At 37.4% G+C, this 25,265-nt stretch overlaps 1 protein-coding gene across 1 annotated transcript in view; it reads right to left on the bottom strand.

The window, feature by feature from the left end:
- P58IPK (dnaJ homolog subfamily C member P58IPK) overlaps positions 1 to 16,742 on the bottom strand; it is a 102,651-nt gene extending 85,909 nt beyond the window's left edge. The window contains exon 1 of the mRNA XM_090413328.1: positions 16,509 to 16,742. Coding sequence (XP_090269454.1) covers positions 16,509 to 16,584 — 76 coding nt within the window. The 5' untranslated portion in view covers positions 16,585 to 16,742. The remainder of the gene's footprint in view (positions 1 to 16,508) is intronic.
- Positions 16,743 to 25,265: the final 8,523 nt, after the last annotated feature.

The raw sequence follows: 25,265 nt of genomic DNA, 5'->3' as shown, positions 1-25,265 counted from the left end.
AGACCAAAGCTAATAATAATGGCAAATCATCATCATCAACCATGGGGCCAATGCCAGTAGATGTCCGATGCCATCTTGATATGATTCTTCATTGCATTCTATTCTGTGCAAGATGACTCAGTTTGTGTATAGTGTTTCTGCACCATTTGACAATGTCATCGCTCCATTCTCTTTTTTGGTCTTCCTTTTTTGTTCTTTCCTTCAATCATCCCAAACAGCAGCATTTTTATTTTCCTCTCATCATTCATTCTATATATATGGCCAAAGAGACATAGTTTCCTTTTGATTATTTTCTGGATCAGGTTTTCTTTTGGTTGTATTCATCTGTAGATTTCCTCCTTGTTCACTTTCTGGATTCAGCTTATTCTCAAGATCTTTCTATAGCACTTCCTCTCAAATGCTAATATCCTCCTTTCAGATTCTCTCAGGAGTATCCAGGCCTCACATCCATAGAGCATGCTGCTGAAGATACAGGTTTCTACAATGCACAGTTTAGTTTGCATAACCTTCCATATTTTGTCCATGGCTTTTAAAATAGTTGTTGCTCTTGCAATTCTAATTTTTATCTCTATTTTGGGGTTCAAGTCATGCGTCATCCAAGATATATGAAGTGTTCCACATTTTCCAGTTGAAATCTGTCTATGGAAACTCTGTTCAGTAACTCCCGTTGTCCAAATATCATTGTTTTAGTTTTTTTCCAAGTTGACATTCAGTCCATATCTTTTTCCTTCTGTGTATAGTGTTTGCAATGTCCATTCCAACCTTGCTGCATCTTCTTCAATCAGGACAATGTCATCTGCAAAGTAGAGGTAGTTTATTCTCATGCTATTCATTGAAATGCCTCCACCTTCTTCTTTAATCATATCTAGTGTTCTTCCCAGATGTGTGATGAAGATGATTGGTGATATTGAGTCCCCTTGTCTTGTTGCTTTGATTCATAGCAAACCAATCACCAGTCGCACCTGCTATCCTGATTTTTGCTTGTGCTTGGCTGTTAATATCTTTCAGCAGGTGGATCAATTTATTGTCCACACCATAGGTTTCCAAGACAGCCCATTTTATATTTTTGTCAATATTATCAAATGCTTTTTGGAAGTCCACGTAACAGCAGTATATCTTTTTGTTCTTTCTTCAAGTTTTCTCTGCTATTAGTCTTAGTGCGAGTATTTGTTGCACTGTACTTCAATCTTTTCGAAATCCAGCTTGCTTATCAGGAAGATGTGCCTCCATATGACTCATCAGGCGTTTTTGCCAAGATGACACATTAATGCAACAGTTCTGTAATTGGTATATTCCAATTACAATAAAGCACTGCCTTTCTTATGAAGAAAGGCAGTGCTTTAGAATGGCAAATACCTGTTAGATTTCTGCTCAGGACATGGACTGGTTATCACTATCACAATGTTCCATCATAAAAATGTGCACAAATTCACATGGAGAGAAGAGGCAAGGAATAAGAAAACTCTCACTGACTATGCTATTGTTAATAGTGATGTCTTCCAAGTGCAGGACACTAGAGTGTACAGAGGATTCGAAATTGGAAGTGATCACCATTGTCATGAGCAGGATAAAATTGAATTTCATACTGAAAAGAAGAAAATGTAAGAAAATTTTAAAGCGAATAAAAGTTGAGCAGTTCTCAGATGTAAACTATAGACTAAAATACACAAATGTTATTCAAGAAAAAATGAAATAGTATGAGAACAGGAACCAAACCTTGGAGAGTCAGTGGCAAATCTTGAAGAAAACATTGATTCAGCCAGAAAGGCTTGTGGTGAGATGTCTGCAAGAATAGAAAAACAAGAACTCCATGATGGACCCAGGAAGTGAAAGAGGCAGTGAAGGAAAAGAAGAAAGCATATCAAAAGTTCCTAGCAAATAAAGTCAGCTTGTGCTCTTAGAGAATACAGAGACAAATGTAAGAAAGTTAAACAATGTGTAAAACTAGCTAAACAAAAAGTCATGGAAAGACTTCGTAAAGAACATAGAAAATAAATATCAAGAAGGTGGCAAGATATTCTGGAGGTTGTTGAAGAAGCTCAGAAATGGAAGAAAGAGTGTGCTGTAAAAGGAGATTAGAGATGATAAATTAATAAATAAGATGTAAAATTAGAGATGATAATAGTGACATGAAAACTGGTGAAAAAGATATCCATGATATGGTGATCCAAATGCATTTTTGAAAATTATGGAGACAACTACCGTGTTTGAATTAAAACTTTAGTTTAATATAACTAAAATCTACATTCGACGTGTCAACCTTTATGTCAAGGTCATCTTCTGGAGCATACAACTATACACAGAAAACAAGCTACACAACAATCAAACTGGTTTGTTAAAGTTACTGATCAACCGCGACAACAATTGTTGGCCTGACCTCTGGTGAAAAAAAAACACCAGAGGTCAGGCCAACAATTGTTGTAGCAGTTGGTCAGTAAGTTTAACAAACCAATTTGATTGTAGTGTAGCTTGTTTTCTGTGTATAGTTGTATGCTCCAAAAGATGACCTTGACATAAAGGTCGAAACGTCGAATGTAGATTTTAGTTATATTAGACTAAAGTTTTTATTCAAACATGCATATCCATGATATCTTTTTCACCAGTAAACCCAAAAAAAAACTAAATGAAACAAGCAGTGATGACAGCAGAGTAGTAAAAAACACTCAAGAGACATGAAATCAGGAATACATATCTATACTTGAAGTAAAAAAGGTCATCTAAAGCCTGAAATGTGGAAAGGCAGCATAGGAGTAGATGATATTCAACAAAAAATGCTCAAGTATGGCTGCACTACATAGTTCAGAAGGCTTGGACAAAGGGACGAATTCCAGATGATTGGAGTAGAGCTCTCATAGTACCCATATATAAAAAGGGAAATAAAACTGAATGTAAAAATTACAGAGGTATTTCCCTACTGAGTGTTCCTGGTAAGATTTATGCAAGTTTACTTGAGAAATGGTTGAGAAGGATTGTGGAAAGGAAGCTTGGTGAAGAAGAAACTAGATTGTCAGGATCAGATTTTCATTTTATGACAAGTAGTTGAGAAATCATGGGAATATAACAAAGAACTGCATTTAAGTTTCGTAGACCTGCAAAACGCACATGACAAGATGACAAGAGAAAATCTATTCAAAATGCTACAGTTATATGGTGTTAATGGTGCATTATATCAAGCAATGCTTAGTTTTGAGTTGTAAGTCAACAGTTAGAATTGAAAGAAGTACAGGAAGATGATTTTATATCAAATCTGGTGTCAGACAAGGATATACATTATCCCCCTCTGTTATTTATTATCTATATGGATCATATTATGAAGGAAAGCGGTATTAAACCTGATATCAAAATCAGAGATGTTTATCTCAGCTCTGCAGATGATGTTATACTTCTAAATAAATCCACTACAAGTCTGCAAGATTCCCTGACTAATTGAATAACTGTTATAATAGATTTTGTATGAATGTCAACACTAACAAGACAAAGACAATGAAAATAGGCAAAAGTATTAAAAATATCAACAGTATTGTGAATGGAGAACCTATAGAACAAGTAAAACATTTGAGCTACTTAGGCACAGAATTTTTAGTGAAGATGGTAAATTAAATTATTATTATTATGTGACATCTCCAGAGAGTACAAGGGCTCATCGTGGGAGGGCATACTACTTCGCTAAATACATCTTTCCTCTCCACTACTACTTAATTTCCTACTACTATCATCAAACGCCATCTATCGCTCATCATCACCGACAACAGTATTTTTTTTGTCTGTAAATTGCGTGTGTCCTGAAGGCTGATTTGTCTGTATGCGGGATGAAAAACAAGTTTCTGGGAGAAAAAAACCCTGCTACCACCATATGAGATCACCAAACTCACCTTCAACTGAAAAACCCATATAAGGATTTCCCTCGGAACTACGAGAATTGAACCCACATCTTTTCCAATCAAAAGGTGCAATGCTCCACTATTCTTCCAACTGTGCTACGAAAATAGACAACAGAATCAATAAGCTGGTATGGTAGGAAGTCAGCTAAATAACTTAATACGGAATAAGAGAGAAAGTAGTCAAAACACCAAATTAGCTGTAAACAACACATAACTCATTACCATTTATTGTGGCATTTAAAATAAAATGCAAAATATAATATTATTTATTTATTAATAAAAAAGAATAGGAAAAATTACATTGTGTATCTTATTTATTGTAGAAAATTTATGTAAAATTTACATAAAAAATTATTAAAACTTATTTTTAATAATTATTGATATGAGAGAGTCCTGAGAAAGATTAGAGGTGTGAATAGATGGCATCAAATGGCAATATCATATTAAAAATGAGGATATTAGGAAAGAACTTAACATTCTTAGCATTCAGAATGTGTTAGCAGAACTAATCTCAGGTGGTATGGTCAGTTAAACAGAATGGGAGAGGAGAGATTAGCAAAACAAGTGTTCTCTGCCAGGTTGGCAGGAAAAAGGCCCAGAGGAAAGCGAAGATATAGGTGAACTGATACAGTAAAAAGTGCCGTTGAAGATAGACATAAGGTCTGATAATGTCTGAGTCTTGACAGGTAACAGATTGATTTGGAGGAGAATTGTTGATAGGAAGTTAGTAATGATGTAAGTTTTTCATGTCATACTATCATTTCCTATACTTCCCTTGAGGGTACATATCAGAAATTTGATGATGAAGTTCAATATTAAGTGATAAAATTTTCTGTAGGTTATTGACAAAGGTTAGAAATAGAGGAAAAACTACTGTAAAAGGAATCAGAGATGATAAAGGTGACATGGAAACTAATGGTAAAGAAATTCTAGATGTTCTAATTTCTAATTCTAATTTAAAAGATTGTTGAGTGACAAAATGTGACAAGAAGAGGAATGCAATCAGGAGTAATATCATACTTAAAGGAAAAAAAAGCCATCAAATGTTTGAAATATATACAGGCAGCTGGAAGTGATCATCCAGTATTTTTCCACAAAAATAAAGTATCACAATTGGATGAAATTGCTTTTTTTTTTTTAACTCTGCTGACACTATTATGTTATCATTCACTACTGACGTAATGCTAGAAACTTATAGGCAAGGAGCACTTAACAGAGGTAAAGGACTCATGGACAACTCCCACGTAAGTAATAGCTTGACTTCACTCCAAGTATAGTCTCAACATGCCTCCTCCTACATGCTACTATACTGAAGCTCCTGCATGAGTGATCTATCAAAGTCGCAACAGAGGATTAACTATTAACTGTTTCCACTCTCTTAATATGCTCTGGGAAAGTTAATATAAAGTATAATAATAATTTCTGTATCATATTATCATATGGTTGTGAAACTTGGTCGCTAACAAAAATACTGGCAAATAAATTAACAACTCAAGAAAAATGGAGAGGTTGATGCTAGGCATCTCATTAAAAGATAAGAAGCAAAACACCTGGATAAGAAGCCAGACTCGCACCACTAACATCATTCTTCACCACAAGCGACTAAAATGGAAATGGGCCGGATACTTTTCCAGAAGAGAAGATGAGCGATGGACCACCATACCAATGAAATGGATCCCTAACGAAGGGAAACGAGGCCGAGGACGTCCTAAAAGAAGGTGGAGTGATGAATTGTCAAATTTTGTTACAAAAAATTGATCAACCATTGCCAAGAACAGAGAAAGGTGGAAAGAACTGGAGGAGGCCTTCGTTCAGCAGTGGATAGAAAATGGCTGAAAAGAAGATTATTATTATGGGTATCTCCATGGAGTCAGTTGACTCATCACGGGAGACCCAAACTATCAAAACAATATCTATCATATCTCTTCTTGAATTCATTTACAAACGAAGAACTTGCAACTGAGTCAGGCAATGCATTCCACTTATTCACCACCCTCCAGGCGAAAAACCTAATTCTCACACCCTTGTTAACCACACTTTTCTTTAATTTCCAGGGATCACCTCTTGTTCTTCCATCACTATCATCACACAGCTGAAACATTTCCCTTGCATTGATTTCATAAAAATCTTTTAGTAATTTAAATGTTTCTATCATATCCCGTCTTCTCCGCCTATCAACCAACCTCTGCAATCCACAAGCTCTCACTCTATCAATGTAGGGAGCATTTTTTACATCACTCACCAACTTAGTCACTCTCCTCTGAACCTCATCTCCGAGGAATCCAGGTGACCAGACCTGAGCACAGTAATCCAAATGTGGAAGTATCAACGCCTTATAAAAGGGAATAATAACATCTTTATCTCTGGATGTCAGTGTGTTCCTCAATAACCAAGTAATCCTATGTGCAATCTTGGACACCTTAGCAATGTGTCTCCTGAACTTCAACTCCCTATCCAGTAACACCCCTAAGTCCCTAGACTCATCAATCTCTTGGAGTACCGTTCCATCAATGTAGTACACAGCTGGTAATCTTTTAATCCCAAAATGCATAACTTTACACTTTTCCACATTGAACTGACATCCTTTTGCCCATTTTGCCAGCTTATTTAAATCATCCTGCAAACTCTCAACATCAGCTTGATTTTTTATTGCACTACCCAACTTTGCATCATCAGCAAACAAGTGAAAATCTCCCTTTAAGCCATTTCCTATATCATTTTATTATTATTATTATTTGACACATCCAGAGTGTGCCAAAAGCATCAAACAATTGAACCCCTTCGAACTACTAACTGCGCTCAAACTTGCTTAACTTTTTTGCATGAACCATTAGTAGCAGAGGCTCTACAAATCGACTAATTGTACAAATTAAATAATAACGATCCAAGCACAGAGCCTATCAATGCATTGCCAGAAAAAGGAGTAAAGAGCATGAAATAAAGATCTAAATACTTCATAAATTATATATTTAGTTTAATCCTTTATACAAGTGTAAGCAAACAAAGTTTGCTCCTTAAGTATCTTCAGGACTGGGGCAACCAATGGCAAAGGTGGACTAAGTTCTCATCACTTTCCTTAGTATCTCATAATGCAAAGCACATCTCCTTGTGGACATGTATAATGCTATGCATTATGGGAAGGGTCATTACTCAGACCAGTTTAGACCTTCATTGAGGCCTCTTTAGTGGGAGCCAGACTCAGAGGTGATACCACGGTTGAAGCAATGCAGAACTCATATTTCCATATGCCAGTTGCCAAAAGACGTCACACCTTATTATTAAATTACTTTGGATTAGAGAAAGATGTTGGAATTTTTTTCCACTTGGTATCACCTCTGGGTCTGGCTCCCACTGAAGAGACCTCATTAAAGGTCGAAACCGGTCTGGGTAGTGACCCTCTCATAATGCATATCATTATACATGTCCGCAAGGAGATGTGCTTTGCATTATGGGATACCAAGGAAAGTGATGAGAACTTAGTCCACTTTTACTACGAGTTGTCCCAGTCCTGAAGATACTTCAGGCACAAACTTTGTTTGCTTACACTTGGATAAAGGATTAAACTAAATATATAATTTATAGTCTAACCAGGTGAGAGGAAAAAACTTCCAACATCTAAATACTTCAATAACCATTGTTTTTTTTTTTAAAAAATGAAAGCAACTGATAACATAATAGATAGTCAGGCATATCGTTACACACACATCATGTGTGGTATGTGTATTGTTCCATAGTCTATAGGTAGTTATTGTCATAACTGAGGTGGTCTGTTATGTTACACAATAAGACTTCCAGATGCCAAAATATAAGGTCCTAGCTGTTCAAGGTGCCATATGAATGAATCACTCAAACATCCTAGTGAAAAGGTAAGTCTTCTAAGAATGGCATTAAAGCAGATGACCAATCTATATGATGTCCAGAGAGGGCAAATGGAGAACCATCACTTTTTTCTTTCCTTTTATGTTCCATGTCACCTAGGTACTCTTCCTTATGGATTTCCTCTCTCTGTCTGAATGAGGTATCAATTTTCTCACATGAACATACGATCCTATACACCCCAGATTATTTTACAAATAGAATTCTATCCTTATGCAAATGTAAGAAGTTCTGTAAGATATGAATGTTTAAAAGGCTGTTTGAATGTTAGCTGTTTTTTTAAAATATGTGCTATCTGTCTTGAATAGCCATTTGAAGGAATTCGTTGAACAAGAGTAAGTTCTTTCTTTTTTGTTTCATCGTTCAATAATCCTTAATGCACAGTTTAAGGTTGTGATGATGATGCTTAACTTTTGTTAAAGATGATGAAATGAGCTACCATGTCGATATCATCCACTGTGTTTTTTTGGTATAGACATCAAAAATGGTAATTTGTCATCCTTTTCAATTTCTACTGTAAACACTATCTTGGAGTGATGATTATTCAGGTAGCATATAAAGTATTCCAATAAAAACATCATCCACATATCTCGACCATATGTATTGTTTTAGGATAGGTAGCACCAAAGTTTCATCCTCAAATTTCTCCATAAATAAATTGCAAATACTACTCAGAGGATAATTGCATGCTGAAATAACACCAAGATGTACAAACAAAAAAGTCATTTTGCCTCTATACAAGGTTTTGATACAACCTAATATGAAATGTTGGGTATAGATGTGGTCTGATTTCTGTGGTAAAGCAGATACAGTGGAGAGGGTGCAAAGGAGAGTGTTAAACATATTGGGATTGTGGAATACAGAATGAGAATTTGTGGACTGTAGACACTAGCAAACAGGAAAAAGAGGAGTAATAATATTAACTTATAAACTTCTGAAAGGACCATAGAGGATATGATTTCAGTATATGGAAGTTTTCATTTCATAGAGGATGGGGAGAAGAAATCTATGAAAGATGAGAATGAATGCAATGAAGAAGAGGGTGAGAGCAAGATTTTTCTTTCACAGAATAGAGCTTGATTGGGATGGATTGGTGTTGGAAGTTGTGAGTGCAGGTAGTGGAGCTGAATTCAAGAAAAAAAGTGTGACAGATGGTGCATGTAATATGTGGCTTCCCTTGATGAGTTCTTTACTCCCTGGAGGTTTCTATTAATAATAAAGTCTTCTAAGGTCTATGTTTCCATGGGAAACACACTGATGGAAGACAGCATACTCTATTGGTGGATCTACATTAAAGGAAGTGGATGTGGCAACAATTACCCCAAGTAATATTGGGGTAATTGTTGACTTCTCCATTGGGTTGCATTCACAACCCAGAGGTGGCGAATGCAACCTAGAGGACTGCTATAACACTAAGAAAGACGTTTACCAGCAGAGATAAAATTAGCAATTCCATTGTATAAAGCCCTGATCAGGACATCTAAATTACTGTGCTAAGATCTAGTCATTACGATTTGAAGAGGATAAATTAACCTTGAAGATGGTACAGAGGCAGATAACCAAAATGATATCAGGACAGTATACTGTTAGTTATGAGGACAGACTGAAGGAATGCAAACTAGAGTTTAGTGGATAGAAGACAAAGGGACAACATGATTGAGACATTTAAACTTGAGACATATTTACAGGATTGACAAGGTGTGTGTAGGGAGATTTTTTGCATAGTAGAACAAGAGGCCATCCTTGGAAGCTGCAAAAGGAGATGGTGGGTAAGCGGGTGGAAGCGATTTTTTTTTTTTAATGGAGGGTGGGTGGACAATGGAATTCATTGCCTTACCTGATGGAGTGGTGAATGGGTTTAAGGAGTGATATGATAGAGTATCCATTGTCTAATGTGGCAGTCTTACAACTCCATGGAAGTTCAGAATAATAATAATAATAATAATGCTTTTCTGAAGTTGGACCTCAACATCAGAAGTAGGTGCCCAACATCCTATTAAGGGCCAACTGAACCTGCTTCTCTTCATTTTTTCATTAATATCTCTCTTCTCTTGAATACCTTCCCCAGTAAGTATTCTGAACTATAACATCCAGGTAGGCAAGATCAATACTGATAGATTTCTTGTGTATAGGACTGATAAAAATTCCTTAAAACTATGAGCTACAATTAATTATGTAACTCAATCAAGGAGATTTGCTTTTCATTCATAGGAAGCATCTAACAAATCGGACTTCACTCCTAAATTATAATGATAAGTATTTGTAACATTTATTAAAATTAGCATAGCCAATAATGTGCAAGCTTTACGCAAACAGTGGGGAAAAAAATTACTAGATGGCAAATCATGTATGCACCACCTCTTAACCACTGACAACAACCTTTTAAAGCAAAACTGAGCAATCTGTAGATGGTTTACCATTTCAATAACTATCTTTGTATTTTCAAGAATAAGCATACAAATTTTTGCAGTAATCTTAATTACTGATTAATCTTCAGTGAAATTTGTTGTATTGTTTTGAAAATGTGTGATCTGCTCATGCTTTGTTACAACAAAATTGCACCTGTGCCATCCATTTTACAAGTCAACTTCTGCATCTGCAAAACCTTCACAGTAGTAATACTGGATTAAAGCAGAACATATGCATTTTAGAGCATCTCTAATTACATGTAGAAACAGAGACCCATGCAGGTTCTTGGCACAAACTTTGCAGCAATCCTCCTCATTTCTAAATCTTCCATTCAGAATCTTGTAGCAGGATCCAAATGATATCATGTTTCACAGGTTAGCTCTTAAACAGTAATTTGCAGAATGTTGATGAACTTTTCACTAACATGAGCTACCAATTCATGGATGTAGGATGCCGATGGTTGTCCAGAGCGAGGGTCATCTTCGATTAAAGTTCGATCATCTTTAAACCATTACTAAATCATTACGTCACTTTAAACCAAACTGTGACATTTGTGCAGCTTAAAGGCATTATCCCAGAAATAGCTTAAGCATTTAATAAGTTTCTATGGCTTTTTTTGCCAAGTTTAATGCAAAACATAACGAATAACGCGCATACATTATTCATTAATTCTTGAGATGAGGACACTCAAGGAAAAAAAAAAATGCATTCATTCATCAGAGTAGTATTAATAATGGTGACACAGTGACCTTTAGGATTGTTTTGTCATCACGTTATGTGCCTATACACATACCCACTTACAAAGCAATATGGTAACATGCCCAGTTTCTATATAATTATAATAATAATAATTATTATTATTATTATTTGATATCACCAAGGACTCATCAAGGGAGGGCACTCCACTCCATAACTCTCCATCTTTACTATTAATCCACCAACCACATAGAACCGCTTCCACCACCACCATCATCAACACAAAATGCCATCTACTGCCTACTACTACCACCACTGCCACTAATATTTTTTGTCTATAAATTACCTGAAACTTTTTTGGACAGAATTCATATGTTGATAAAATTCTTTGTAAGTGTGGCTTCCTTTTGGAAAGTTTTCATTCATAAACCTAACCTCAGTTGTAATGAGCTGGCTTGGTTTGAAGAAGTGCTTAACAAATGCTCCTACTATAGTTAATGCTAAAAGTTTGCTTTTATCTCAAATCATGCATATATGGCATTTATGTTTTAAATAATATTAAATTTGAATAATTCTATTGTATATACATAATTATATTATTTCACCGATTACCAGCTTTTGACAATTTTTTTTCATGTTTCAATTCTTTAACATGAAGTGTTCCTTACTTTCAGCATGAAACAAATGACTTGGTGCCCATATGGAGACCAAGGACTAGGAGGTTGTTCAAAAGGTTGCTTTACTCCATTTCCCAACTGAATTGCATGTGTTTCAGAAGTTTATTGGGGGGGGGGGAGATCTTCCCAGTTATGCAAACTTGCCATCAGCTAAAAGTCTTATAAAATGCTCTTTTCATCATGAGAACATCAGGACGTTTCCAAAAGAAATACTGTACTGTTTTTGATTTTAAAGGGGTTTACAGTGAAGTTTTATATTTACAGCTGCAAGTGCATTTTACAGTGAGATAATTAAAAATCCAAGTGTAAGCGAATTTGTTTTTTTTACACTTGGAGATCAATTTAATTGGTAACCAATTTGTAACCAAGTGAAAAAAAAACTTTCAAGATCTGTCTCTAATCCAGAGAATTTTAATAAGGTGATACACCTTTTTGCTCCTTGTATGTGGGAAATGAATTAGTTCTGCATTAATTCAACCTTGGTATCGTTTCTAGTTCTGGCTCTCACTGATGACACTGGATGAGTGGTTAGTGTATCTGCTCTCCAGCAAAAAGGGTTTGAATCCTGCTGTGGACATGGATGTTTGTGATGGTAAAAATACTAGTGGTGGGCAGTAGATGTTGTTGGTGTAGATGATGATGGAAGTTGTAGTTCACTGTAATTGGTGGATATTGAGTGGTTGAGATTGAGAGCTGTAGGGCAAGTGCCCCTCCCTCAATAATAACATCTCTCATCTTTGGGCTAGCTTGCTTCCTGGAGAATAGAGCAGTTCTGCTCAGATCGGAACAATCTGTAGCAGATTTTGTCTGCTACTGATTGTTCCAATTCTTTAACATGAATTATTCATGTTAGAAAATGCTTCAATTATATGAGTTATAAAGCTTAGTCAAAATGAATAAGTGGTTTTGATAGAAACTCCAAAACTGTAAAGAGAAGAAATCTGCTGAATTATAGTGTGGGTTTTTTTTATTATTATTATGGGCGACTCCAGGGAGTCCTTAGACTCATTGAGGGAGGCACTAAACATCATGTTCAAACAACTATACGACATTCTCACAGTATCTATCATACCTTACCTTGAACTCACTCACCGTCATAGCACCCACAACAGACTCCGGCAGCTTATTCCACTCGTTTACCACTCTAAAAGTAAAGAACCCAGCTCTAACACCCTTGCTAACCACACTTTTGCCCAGCTTCCATAGGTGTCCCCTAGTTCTCCCACCACCAGTCCTAATCTCAAAAATATCCTCTGAATTAATGTTATAAAAACCCTTTAGCAATTTGAATGTCTCAATCACATCTCCCCTTTTCTGCCTATCAACTAATTTCTGCAACCCACAAATCTTCAACCTGTTCTCATAAGGTTCATCCCATAGACCTGCTATCATCTTGGTCACTCGCCTCTGGATCCTCTCCATCTCCTCCCCATCAAGAAGAAACCTAGGTGACCAAATCTGGGCACAGTAGTTGAGATTGCTTGTCTCTGCTTGTCAAAGTATTTTTCAAACAACTATGAGCTGATTTAGCCATCTTTGCAATGTGCCCTCTAAACTTCATCTTCCTATCCACCAACACGCCCAGGTCCCTGGCCTCATCAATCTCCTGGAGTACAGTTCCATCACCGTGGTATACTGTTGCTAATCTTTTCAACCCAAAATGCATAACCTTACATTTTGTCACATTAAATTGACATCCATTCTCCTTAGCCCAGAACTCCAATCTATCCAAGTCCTCCTGCAAGATTTTGACATCTTCTGCATTCACTATTGCCGTACCTAACTTTGCATCATCAGTGAACAAATGAACTGTTCCTCTTAGATCCTTCCCTATATCATTAATGAACAAATTAAACAGCAGTGGTCCAAGTACAGAACCCTGCGGCATACCACTAGTCACAGGCCATCTTTTGGACTCTACTACTGAATAAACCACTCTCTGATATCTCACCATCAACCACCCACCCTATATCCATTCCCATATGTTGTAGTTTACTGATTAGAATTCCATGTGGTATCCTGTCAAATGCCTTAGCCAGGTCCAGCAGTATCACTGTAAACCCATTACCCTTATCCAGTTCAGCTGTCACTGTGTTATAAAACTTGAACAAGTTACTGAGGCATGATCTACCCTTCACAAAGCCATGCTGTCCCCTGTACAGCATCTCATTTTCATCAATCCATTCCTATATTTTTCCCTTGACTACTTTCTCCAAGACCTTGACAATGACTCCTGATATGCTGATCGGTCGGTAATTTGCAACAGTAGTCTTGGATCCTCCTCTAAGGCATTTGACAGGATACCACATGGAATTCTAATCAGTAAACTACAACATATGGGAATGGATATAGGGTGGGTGGTTGATGGTGAGATATCAGAGAGTGGTTTATTCAGGACTAAACCAGACCCAAGACTCAGATTAAACAACATGGTCAAGGGCACTGATAATTCTTTAGCCGCTTCACGTAAGACCCGTGCCAGTATACCATCCAATCCCACAGATGTATTCACATTAAGGTTCTGTAATAGACTATTCAACTCCGCTTCATTCAACACAATTCCCGTATAAACTAATGGTTCCTTCATTTTTTCAATGTCATCACCTGGATGATATACTCTTGCTAAGTGCTCACTCAGTAATTCCACTATATCGACTGATTCAGTGACCTCCTTACCATCGTCATTCCTTAAAATCATTCTGCCGTGTACAGTTTTTTTTTTTTCCTTGCAGCATATTGAAAGAACTGTTTGGGATTCTCTTTAGCTTGCATAGCTAGTTTCTTTTTGTAATCCGCTTTTGCTTTTTTTTACCACGCTCGTTACCCTTCTGGCCTGCGCTTTATACCGTTCGTGTGCCTGCAGGGTCACCTTTCTCTTTAAATTTCCTCCACAGTTGTTTCTTTTTTTGCAGCTCAAGCTTAATGGTACTTGTTTTACCATTCGGACTCTAGGTATACAATCAGCCATAACCTCCTGTAAATGCTCCTTGACCACTTCCTATGCTCTATCGAAATCCAGCCCTTGCAGTTTTACATGCCATGGCACTGATCCAAGCATCATATCTTCCCAGGTTACTAAAAGCCATGTGAGCTTTAAAATAGTGAGGGAATGATTAGAATTAAGGGAACAAAACTAAGAAGGTATTGTAAATACATTAAATTTAAGGAGGAGATTCATGAGAAATATTCAGAGCATATTAATTCAGAATATCTGATACTCTTTGTATCCTATGTGGTTTGTACCTGACATAATATTATAATATTATGCATAATAACATTACTCTTCGATTAAAAAAAAAGTGGCCCTCTTTTTTATTATTATTATATGGGAACCTTCATAGAGTCCGAAGACTTATCGCAAGAGACCCAATCTATCATATCTCTCATTGAACCTATTAACAGAAAAAGCACTCACAACTGACTCTGGCAATCCATTTCACTCATTCTCCATTCTCCAAGCAAAAAATCTAGTCCTCACATCCCTACTGACCACACCTTTATTCAACTTCTAGGGATGACCCCTTGTTCTGGTCCAACTACCCAAATGCTTAAACATTTCTCCTATTTCTATCACATCCCCTCTGTTTCTCCTATCACCCAATTTCTGCAGTCCACATACTTCCAATCTATTCATAGGGAACATTCCACAGGCCACTCACCATCTTGGTCACTAGCCTCTGAATCCTCTCCACTTCCTAATCCCCAAGAATCCAAGGGGACCAGACTTAAGCACAGTAATCCAGATGTGGGTGTATCAAGGCCTTATAAAGAGGAATTACAACTTCCTTAGTAATATGTCCTTCAAACTTTAACTCTGTCTACCACCACCCATAAATCTATAGTTTCATCTATTTCCTGGCGTACAGTGCCATCAATATGATAAACGGCTTGTAATCTATTTATCCTGAAATGCATAACTTTACCTTTCTCAACATTAAACTGACACCCAAACTACTGCCCATACTGATAACCCATTTAAATCATCTTGAAAGCTCTCCGCATCAAACTATTAACTATTACTCTGCCTAATTTTGCATCATCAGCAAACAACTGAATATTTCCTTTCAGGTTATTTCCTATATCACTTAGGTACAAATTAAACAGCAATGGTCCCAGCACTGAACCTTGTGGCAGACCACTAGTCACCTGTTTTTGCCTCGATTCTGCCCATCCATATACCGCTCTTTGATGTCTGTACAGAAGCCACCCTCTTATCCACTTAATCCGTGTCATACCCATCCATTCTAATTTGTGTAACAGAGTTCCATGTGGTATTCCAAATGCCTTTGCAAAATCCAGCAAAATTATCGTGTAGTCATTTCCATTATCCAACCCAACTGTTACTCTATTATGAAAAGTTAGTAAATTACTAAGGCATGACGACCCTTCACAAAGCCATGTTGACCCTTATACAATATCATATTCTTATCCACCCATTCTTGAATTCTCTTTTATACCAATTTTTCTAGTACTTTTACCACTGCGCCTGAGATACTGATTGGTCTATAATTTTCTACTGTAGTCTTAGCACCTCCCTTATGAAAAGGAATAATTTTGCCCTCTTTCCACTCCCGTAGAACTCTACCAGAGCTAAGATTTAAATTAAACAGCTTAGTCAAAGGCAATGCCAATTCTCTTGCGCATTCTCGCAAAACCGTAGCTGATATCTCATCTTTCCTAGTAGACTTTCCTAGTCTACTATGGAGAAAATGGTCTCAGTTGATTTTACACTCTTCTCTTGTACATACAAATTTCATGCGTTGTACACATTTTAATAACGTTTAAGCCTGGAATTCTGTCCTTAGCCTGTGCATTCTTACAGATCTACAACATAGATTATCTAAGTCACGTAGTACCTATATTAATGTAAGTACTGATCTGTATTTATTGGAAAGTGTGGAAATTTGGGAAAGAAGTCCATTTGAAAGACTGCTTTTCGATATTAAATATGTAAAGGAGCAACACCTACCTTTTATATGATTCTCAAGCGTAAAAAAATATAAAAATAACGAAGAAAACGAGCGATATAACAATGGTTTTAACATTATGTCTTTTTAATTTGGTTAGCAGAAAAAACAAAAGACACCACTGTGAATTTCAATACAAAATTTCCGAACACAAATATTGTAATCGAACTATCCCAACAACGATACTATAATCAACGTGTTGCATACTGCTTTTAAGCATCACAACAGCACTTGTGTCGGCTGCTACTCATATGGCAGTCGTGGTAAAACGTGATTGGCGGCTGTAGTTTCGCAATACAAGGCTGCTTTTGATGATGATTTCTCAATTTAATTTTTCTAGACATTAGAATTCTAAAAATATTTACGTAATTTTTATGTTAAAAAGGTCTGATTTGTGATTAGCTTGATGTTAAAGAATATTGAAATAACCATACCCTCTCAGTTAGAACCATGAAAAACTCAAGCTATTTTCAAGGATTGTCAAATACCATTGTTTTATTTGTATTTTGTTATATCCAGTGCGTAATAAGCCACAGATAACAGATCCCCGTCGCTAGCATTGCAAAAAACTGTTTCAAAATGTACACGTATGTCATCAGAGTAAGTTAGCCCATTCACCTTAAATACAAAACAGAATTCAATGCAAAATCATGAACTTCGGGTTGTTATCGGCCAGTCTGTCCTTTGAATCCACTGACAGAAGTGGAGCGCTTAGTAAATTGCAACTATTAATGTTGAATAAACAACGCCTACGTTCTCCTCCCATAAGGTTATGGATTCGAATTCCACTGTGGTGAAAGTGTTTGGGTGAAAGAGGCTAGAGATCGCTAGATGTAAGCTTTTGTCTAAAGGTTGAACCGTAACAAATTCGAAGCAACGCACCTTTTTTTAGTGTGACGATTTCGAGAAGTGGTAAAATATATCTTTGGCGTAAACTCTAAAACTATCGAGACATCGCTCTCCAACACACCAACTGAGCTAAACTTACGATCGTTTTACAAACTTTCGTGAGTGAAGTTCACGTAAAGAAAATTCATGTTTTAAAAAACTAAATTAAAAAAAAATCAACTAACGCCTTTTTATTCCCTAATATTTTAATTTAACATTTCTGGCTAGATGGGTGAAGCAAAATTGCTTTTCATATTCCCCTTTGTCTTGTAACGGTAGGACTTTAAATGGAATGTTTGTGAGCTTTATGCTCGCCCATTGAGGGCAGTGAAGTTAGTTGTGTTCAGCTGAACTTAAGATAGACTTTGGTCTTTTATATTTGTTGATTTCTTCTTCATTATATTCCGAGGCTTCCTTGATTAAAGGGTTTGGGTGGTTACTTGTCTTGGTAAAGAACTTCTCAGCTAGATTTTTGAGAAGGGAAGAGATATAAGGGATATTAACTTCTCTATGGATCTGGGTGTTTCTTATGTACCAGGGGGCATCCAGAATCATCCTCAGGCTCTTATTATGTAATCTCTGAAGTTTTAGAATGTTTGAATTTGCGGTGTGGCTCCAAGCTGGGGATGCGTAAGTGATAACCGGTCTAATTGCCATCTTGTAGATTGTTAATTTTGTTTGCATATCCAGTTTACTTTTTCTGTTGATCATAGGGAAGAGCTGTGCTAAGACGTTGGATGTCTTAGAGGTAATGTAACTAATATGTTTGCTGAATAGGAGTTTACTATCAAGAATCACTCCAAGATATTTAACTTCAGTCTGCCATGGAATCTTTACTCCCAATAAATAAATATCCTCCATGGTGTGAATTTTCTTTCTAGTGAACAGTATGGCTGAGCTTTTCTGGGGGTTAATTTGGATCCTCCAGTCTGCCATCCATTTTTCTAAGGTGTGTATGCTATTTTGTAATCTTTTAGTTGCCAGTTTTGGGCTCAGTGATCTTGCCATCAGTGCAGTATCATCTGCATATAATGCAGTGAATGTTGTTCTTATGTTCAGAGGGATGTCTGCTACATATATTGAAAACAGTAGAGGTGCCAGAAGAGATCCTTGAGGTACGCCTGCCGAGATCCTGCGTCTGGTCGAAACCGTTTCGCCTACCCTGACCTGCATGTATCTGTCTTTCAGGTAAGAATGTATTACCTTTATTAGCCTGACTGGAAAATTAAATTTTATCAGTTTGTAGAGAAGACCTTGATGCCATACTTTATCAAACGCCTTCTCTGCGTCGATGAAGATGGCAACTGTATTGAGTTTCCAGTTGAAACCTTTAGTAATGATTTCTACCAGCCGGTGCACTTGTTGGGATGTACTATGGGCCCTACGGAAGCCGAACTGTTCATTAGGCAAAATTCCTAACTTATCTGTTTCTGCTTGGAATCTTGAGAGGATCACTTTCTCTGTTATCTTTCCGAGGCAGGATAATAGGCTTATGGGTCTGTAGCTTTCAGGTAGGTGAGCATTTTTTCCTGGCTTCTTCAGTGGCATGATTGTGGCTGTTTTCCATGTAGAAGGGAAATGCTGGAATCTAAAGATGGCATTTGTAATGTTGACGAGATGGACTATGGCCTTTCTTGGAAGTAGTTTTATTATTCTATTAGTTATGCCATCCGGTCCTGGGGCTTTTTTATTGTTTAGATGGGAGATGATATTTATCATTTCTGTTGGATTAGTAGGAGTGATAAGTTCTGAGTTGACATTGTTCTGTCTTAAAGTTGACCTAACATGACGATGAATCTTGTATATAAGGTTGATATTTAAATTAGTATACGATGGGTTGCACTGAGATTCTAGATTATCTACTATTGCCTCGGCTTTCTCTTCATCTTTGTGAACTGTTCCTTTCTTGGTTTGGATAGGGGATATGAGTTGTTTTTTGGTGCGGATTGCTTTTAAGAATTTCCATACAGAATGATCATCAATGTTAATGTTGGACAATTTGGTTTCCCATTGTTGGTTTCTGTGTTTTTGAAGAGCTTCTCGGACCTGCCTGTTTAGATTGTTCAATACTTTTTTATCTTGTGGGGCTCTGGTATTGTGGTATCTCTTCCTGGCTCTATTTTTTGCTCTGATTAGATCCATGATTTCTTCAGGGATTCGGTTAGTTGGGTTGAAGGCAGTGGATTGTCTGACTGATTCAATTGCTTTCTGAATTTGTATAGTTAAGTTATTTATTGCTGTGTCAATCTCTTCCTTTTTACTGATATTGGGTACCGGACCAATATGATCAGGAAGAACCTTGGCTAACTTGTCCCATGGTATGAATGTGTGCAGAGGAGAGAATTGATCTGATGAACCTAGATTAAGCACTATTGGACTGTGGTCAGAAGATAATTCGTTGACTGATTCCAATTTGTATTGGTATCTTAAATTTTTAAAGATGACAATGTCCAGCACATCCGAGCCACCCAAAGGGCTGAAATGGGTGGGCTCAGTAGGGCCGGTCACTACAATAGGGTTGAGCATTGCATAGTTGAAAAGTGTGTGACCTTTGGTATTAGTAGATGAGCTGTACCAAGATGTGTGTTTTGAGTTGAAAACTCCTGCTATTATTATGGAGTCATTTGGACTAAGTATGGAGTCCAGATCTGTTGTCAGCAGAGGAATGCTTGGAGGGTTATATGCAGCATAGATCTTGAGACTCCCGGCATTGAAGGTATGCACCTCCACACCAGTCACCTCCAGGTTTACTGTTTTGGGCTTGTCTATTGTGTTATGATTTAAATAACTCTTAATATATATGGCTGTGCCTCCGCCTCTTGTGCCAATTCTGTCGTTTCTGTACATTGTATATCCACGGATTTTTGGGTTATTAGCTGGTCTTAGGTGTGTTTCACCAATCAAGATGATATCTGCACTGAGACGAGTTGAAAATTCTTTTAGTTCCAATATCTTGTTCATTAGTCGCTTAGCGTTCCATGCTATTATCTTAAGAGCTTTTGGTTTGAATTTATTATTCATGACAGATGGCTGTTATAATGTTTTGAGTGCTTTGCAGGAATCTTTTTCTGGAAGATGTTGATGGGCATGTCTTGCTGAATTCTTGCAGCATTGTGGCAAGTGAGGCTGTTAAGACAGATATTATGTTGGAGCATTCTAGCTCGGGAGATGTAGGAGGCTTAGTTCTTGCAGCTTCAGCATATGTTTTGTCCCTGGTTGTTCCTTCTTGTGAGGTAGAAGGCAAGGTGTTTCGGACTGGAAGACAATTTGTTTGGATGCTTGAAACATTGTTACGTGGCGGAGAAAGATTGACTTTTATTGTTCCTCGGTTTTTTGGATTGGAAAGGCATCCCTTATAGTTGGCGGGGTGAGGTCCTCTGCAGTTTGCACAGCATGCTGGAGTTGTGCGAGGTTTGGTGCAAGAGATGGTCTGGTGTCCCTCGCCGCACTTCAAGCACCTGTAGGCTGCCTTACATAATTTTTGAGCATGTCCAAATCTTTGGCATCTATGACACTGACCTGCAGATGCTCTTTTCCTTAGAGGCTCAGTTGTAATTTTGAGACCGCATACTACAGTCAGTTCATAGATCTGCTTTTGTGTGTTGTTTACTTCTACCAGCACCAAAGGCATTGGTCTTTTGTCTGCTCTGAGCATTCTGCTCACTTTAACTGGGGACAGGCCCTGTCTGGAGAGATCAGTGGTCACTTCTTCAGGAGTGATACCTTCAGCTATCCCACGTAGAACAACTTTCAGGTTCTTTTCGCTAGGTAAAGTGAAGGTGTGGTATGGGACGCTAGCATTGTCCATAAATCTAGTCATGTCTGTAATCCGAGACAGTAGAGGGTTGTATTTTAACTCCTTCATCTGTATTTTTAGCCCATGAGAATGAGATATTTTGTTCTCTTAGGGCTGATGTGAAAGGGATCCATTTTTCTTTATCCCTTAATATGACTGGTGGTATCTTTTCTTTAGGACCATTGAGTACTTCTATCCCTGTTGTTTTGGGTTCTTCCACACTGGTAGAGATTTTCCTCTTCTTTTTCACCAGTTGGAACTCTGTATCAGTTTCCAAGGAATGATAATTACTGTCTTGGGATGTAGCATCTTCCACACTTGGGGAGTGTGCTAAATCTGATTGCGTCTGAGTTGTGGGCTCTTCAATCATGTCAACCATATTATCCTCTGTGACAGCTGTGGGGGGGAATGTGTCAAAGAGCTTGACTTTTCCTGGCCAATTTTCACTCAGCAGCTTTCCCAGTCTGAGGAATTCAAAATAAACTTCTTCGAATTTGGCCTCATTCAGAAGTTTTGCCATGACAATATTTGGAAATGTGTTAAGTCAAGGATGGAGAAAGAGTAGAGATTGCTCTGGTGTTCCGAGCAGGTAAAAGTAATCCTGTGGACTTTTGAGGGTCCACTAGCAAATCCCGTAGACACCCTAAGGTGTCTACCAGCAATAAGATGTCGCGATATAAAATACAGCAATGGCGATTCTAACGGCAGTAGGCCTAGCGTATCGCCCTTATAACTTCAATTGACTTACCTGGATGGAAAATAAATAAAGTGCCTGTTTATGGCAGTAAGCAATTAACTGAAATTACTGATGAATACGCATAAATCACTAAATCATAACCGTCAAATTCACAATTCACCATCAATAATACACGACACTAAACACTACCACGCGAGCCGCCATCTTGATCTCAACCCTATTCTCTAATAGGGAGTTGGCGAGGCCTTTATACCCTATCTAGCTTTTGGAGACTGAGTGGGCAGTTCAATCTCCACCGGTAGCCAATCAGAGATAGCTGGCCCATATCTATCACTAATTATAGCAGCCACCGATGAAGAGGCTGGCAAACAAGTGCTGCCATCTCTTGGTACCTAACCCTAACAAGATATGTCACTGTCTGAAATACTGTGGGTACTACGGTCGATTTTCTTGAGTTTACGGGACGAAAAACCCGAGTTTCAGGGAGGAAAAACCCCCTTGCCCATGCCAGATATCGACTAACTCGGGAACCGGTACTTATTTAAAAAAAAAAAAAAATTGTTTTACGTGATCCCAGCTCACAAAAGTTTGTAAAACGATCGTGGGGTTAGATCAGTTGGTGTGTTGGGAGAACAATGTCTAGAATGATGTTTCATCACTTTACAGAATGGGCAGAGTACTGAGCTAACACTACAATCGTTTTACAAACTTTCGTGAGCGTGGTTCACGTAAAAAAATAATAAATAAATAAAATACCTGATAGTAAAAGCCTGTGTAACTCAGCGGATGTCGCGTTTGCACACCGCCGCGCTTGGCCGCACGAAGGAAGACTTGGTTTCGAGTCTAGTCGGCGACTAGAGGAAATTTTTCTAAGCCTTTTTCGGCCGGTTCCCGAGTTAGTCGATCTCTGGCAAGGGCAAGCAGGTTTTTTCCTCCCGGAAACTCGGGTTTTTCGTCCTGTGAACTCAAGAAAATCGACCGTAGAACCCACATTATTTCAGACATTAAATATATTGTGTTAGGGTTAGGGACCACGAGATGGCGGCACATTTGAGCCGTCTCTCTTCACTGCGTACCGTTTAATTAGGGATAGCCTTGGGCCATCTGTCTCTGATTGGGTACCAGTGGAGATTGAACTGCCCACTCAGTCTCCAAAAAAAAGTTAGATAGGGCTAAATGGCCTCGCCTACTCCCGTATACGGGAATAAAAAGGCGTTAGCTGATTTTTTTTTTTTTTTTTTGAATACCTGATAGTAACATCACTTGAAAATAAGGTTTATATCTTAGCATCAGTCGATTCCAATTTTTGCATACAGGACAAAGTAAAACAGCCACTCAGTGTGGCAACAATTCTACTGTAAAGGCCTCTTTAATCTTTCGCCAAAAAAAAAAAAAAAAAAAAAATCATTAATAGGGATACCACTTAGTCTCCTAAGACAGAGGCCTCCTTGAATGCGCAAAAAATTAGCTTCAGAATTACTACCGATTCCATACTAACAGAAATGAGAACCCATTCATAAAAATAAATGTTTAAAAAGCCCTCTTACGAGCTTTATTCCCAAAGGAATTAGACGAAACAATTGTACTCATGACCGAATTTTCGAGTTTAGTGACATCCTGTCTGCATTTTTCAGCCATCACTAATAGTAAATTCCAGTAAATACCAATAAATCAAGGCTTCCAGTGATGAGATTAAAATGGACAAGACACTCATGTTGTAATAGATCTATAAACATATTGCCTTCTTTACTCGACCTACCTACATTCCCACCTTCTTCTGAATAAATAAATACCCACATAAGTAAAGATTGGATTGGTTCCTTGGCTGCCGTGCAGGGTATTTTAATTGCATATAATATAAAGAAATCTGCTAACGCCTTTTATTTCTCAAAGGATGTCTGGTCAGTTAATCCTAGCTAACTTCTGAAGATTGGTTAGCAGCAAATCTCCACCCATAGCATTCATATGTAGCTACTCAATGTTATCAATGACTTTAAAGGCAGTCAGGATCAGGCTTTTGCGGATAACTGCCAATTCTTGATGATCACTAACTCTTCACTGTACATTGTTGTCTGAAATAGAATGATTTCTACTGTAAATTTTCTTGAGTTTCGGAAGTAAGACAAAACCTTACTTAACGTTCTAGAGATAGACTAACTCGGAAATATGCATAAAAAACTTCCCTAGATTTCGACTGGACTCATAACAGTCCATCTTTAGGGATACCTAGGATAATGAATGAAAATTTCTCCAAAGCTAAACAACATTCTCATAAATTTTATCCGATGCTGATTACACTAACCATAAAGACTCTAAATATAGATGTTAATGTTTAACTTCATAACAGTCTATCTTCAGGGATACCCAGGATAACGAATGTCAGTTTCTACAAGACTGAATAATCATCCTCATAAATTTTATCGGTTGCTGATTACACTTACCATAAAAATTCTAAATATCGATGTTAATATTTATAGCCAAATATAGCTCAAACTTCACTTTAAAACTTATAATCAAGATTTGAGTACACATTTTTTAGCTGAAAATTTTAATGTTCACCAAAATAATTTTCAGCTGATTTTCCAGACCGATATCCCTTCCAATTTTTTTTTCGTGTATTGAATTCATATAGAAAAATGCCATCCACAATACCAACTACAGTTTTGTTTGAAAAAAAAAATCAGTTAACGCCTTTAATTCCATTATAGGGAATAGGTAAGGCCTTTAAAGCTTATCTAGCTTGTGGAGATTGAGTGGGCAGTTCAAACGCCACCGGTAGTCGATCAGAGATAGCTGGCCCATATCAATCACTAATTATAAGCGAAAGCCGATGAAGAGACTGTCAAACAAGTGCTGCCATCTCTTGATACCTAATCCTACAGAAGCATAAATCATATTATTTCAAACAACAATATATAGCGTTAGGGGAGGAATCAAAGGGGTAGCATGTGGTCTGGAGACAGACATGAGTATTAATAATAAATCTCGTAAAATGTTATGAAAGTTCAAAAAACCGAGTTCCCGACGCTTTCAATTTGGGACCAGTCTGCTAATGAAAACTACCTTAGCAGAAAGCATTGGTCCTCCTGGATTCTTGGAGTTAGAATGGGGCTCACTGCCTCATTGTGGAAAAAATTATCACGTCACGAAATTTGAAGAAACGATAACTGTTGGACAGACTAAACAATCAGAAAGTGGTAAATATTTTAATAATTTGAGGATTGAATCATTGAACATACTTTCTCTTTATCAGTCTGGAGTTCTAAGACTGATGCCAGAGCAGTAAAATAAATAAAACTTACATATTACTACTATGCAAGAAATTACATGGACAGGAGTGAGAAAGAAAAAAAAAATAATATCATATTTAATGGCTGC

Source organism: Typopeltis vanoorti, chromosome 24, assembly GCF_054136105.1.
Source record: "Typopeltis vanoorti isolate ZY-2024b chromosome 24, IOZ_Tvanoo_1.0, whole genome shotgun sequence".
NCBI lineage: Eukaryota > Metazoa > Arthropoda > Arachnida > Uropygi > Thelyphonidae > Typopeltis > Typopeltis vanoorti.
Note: the sequence above shows the minus strand (reverse complement) of the source record. Positions and strands in the feature narration are given on the sequence as shown.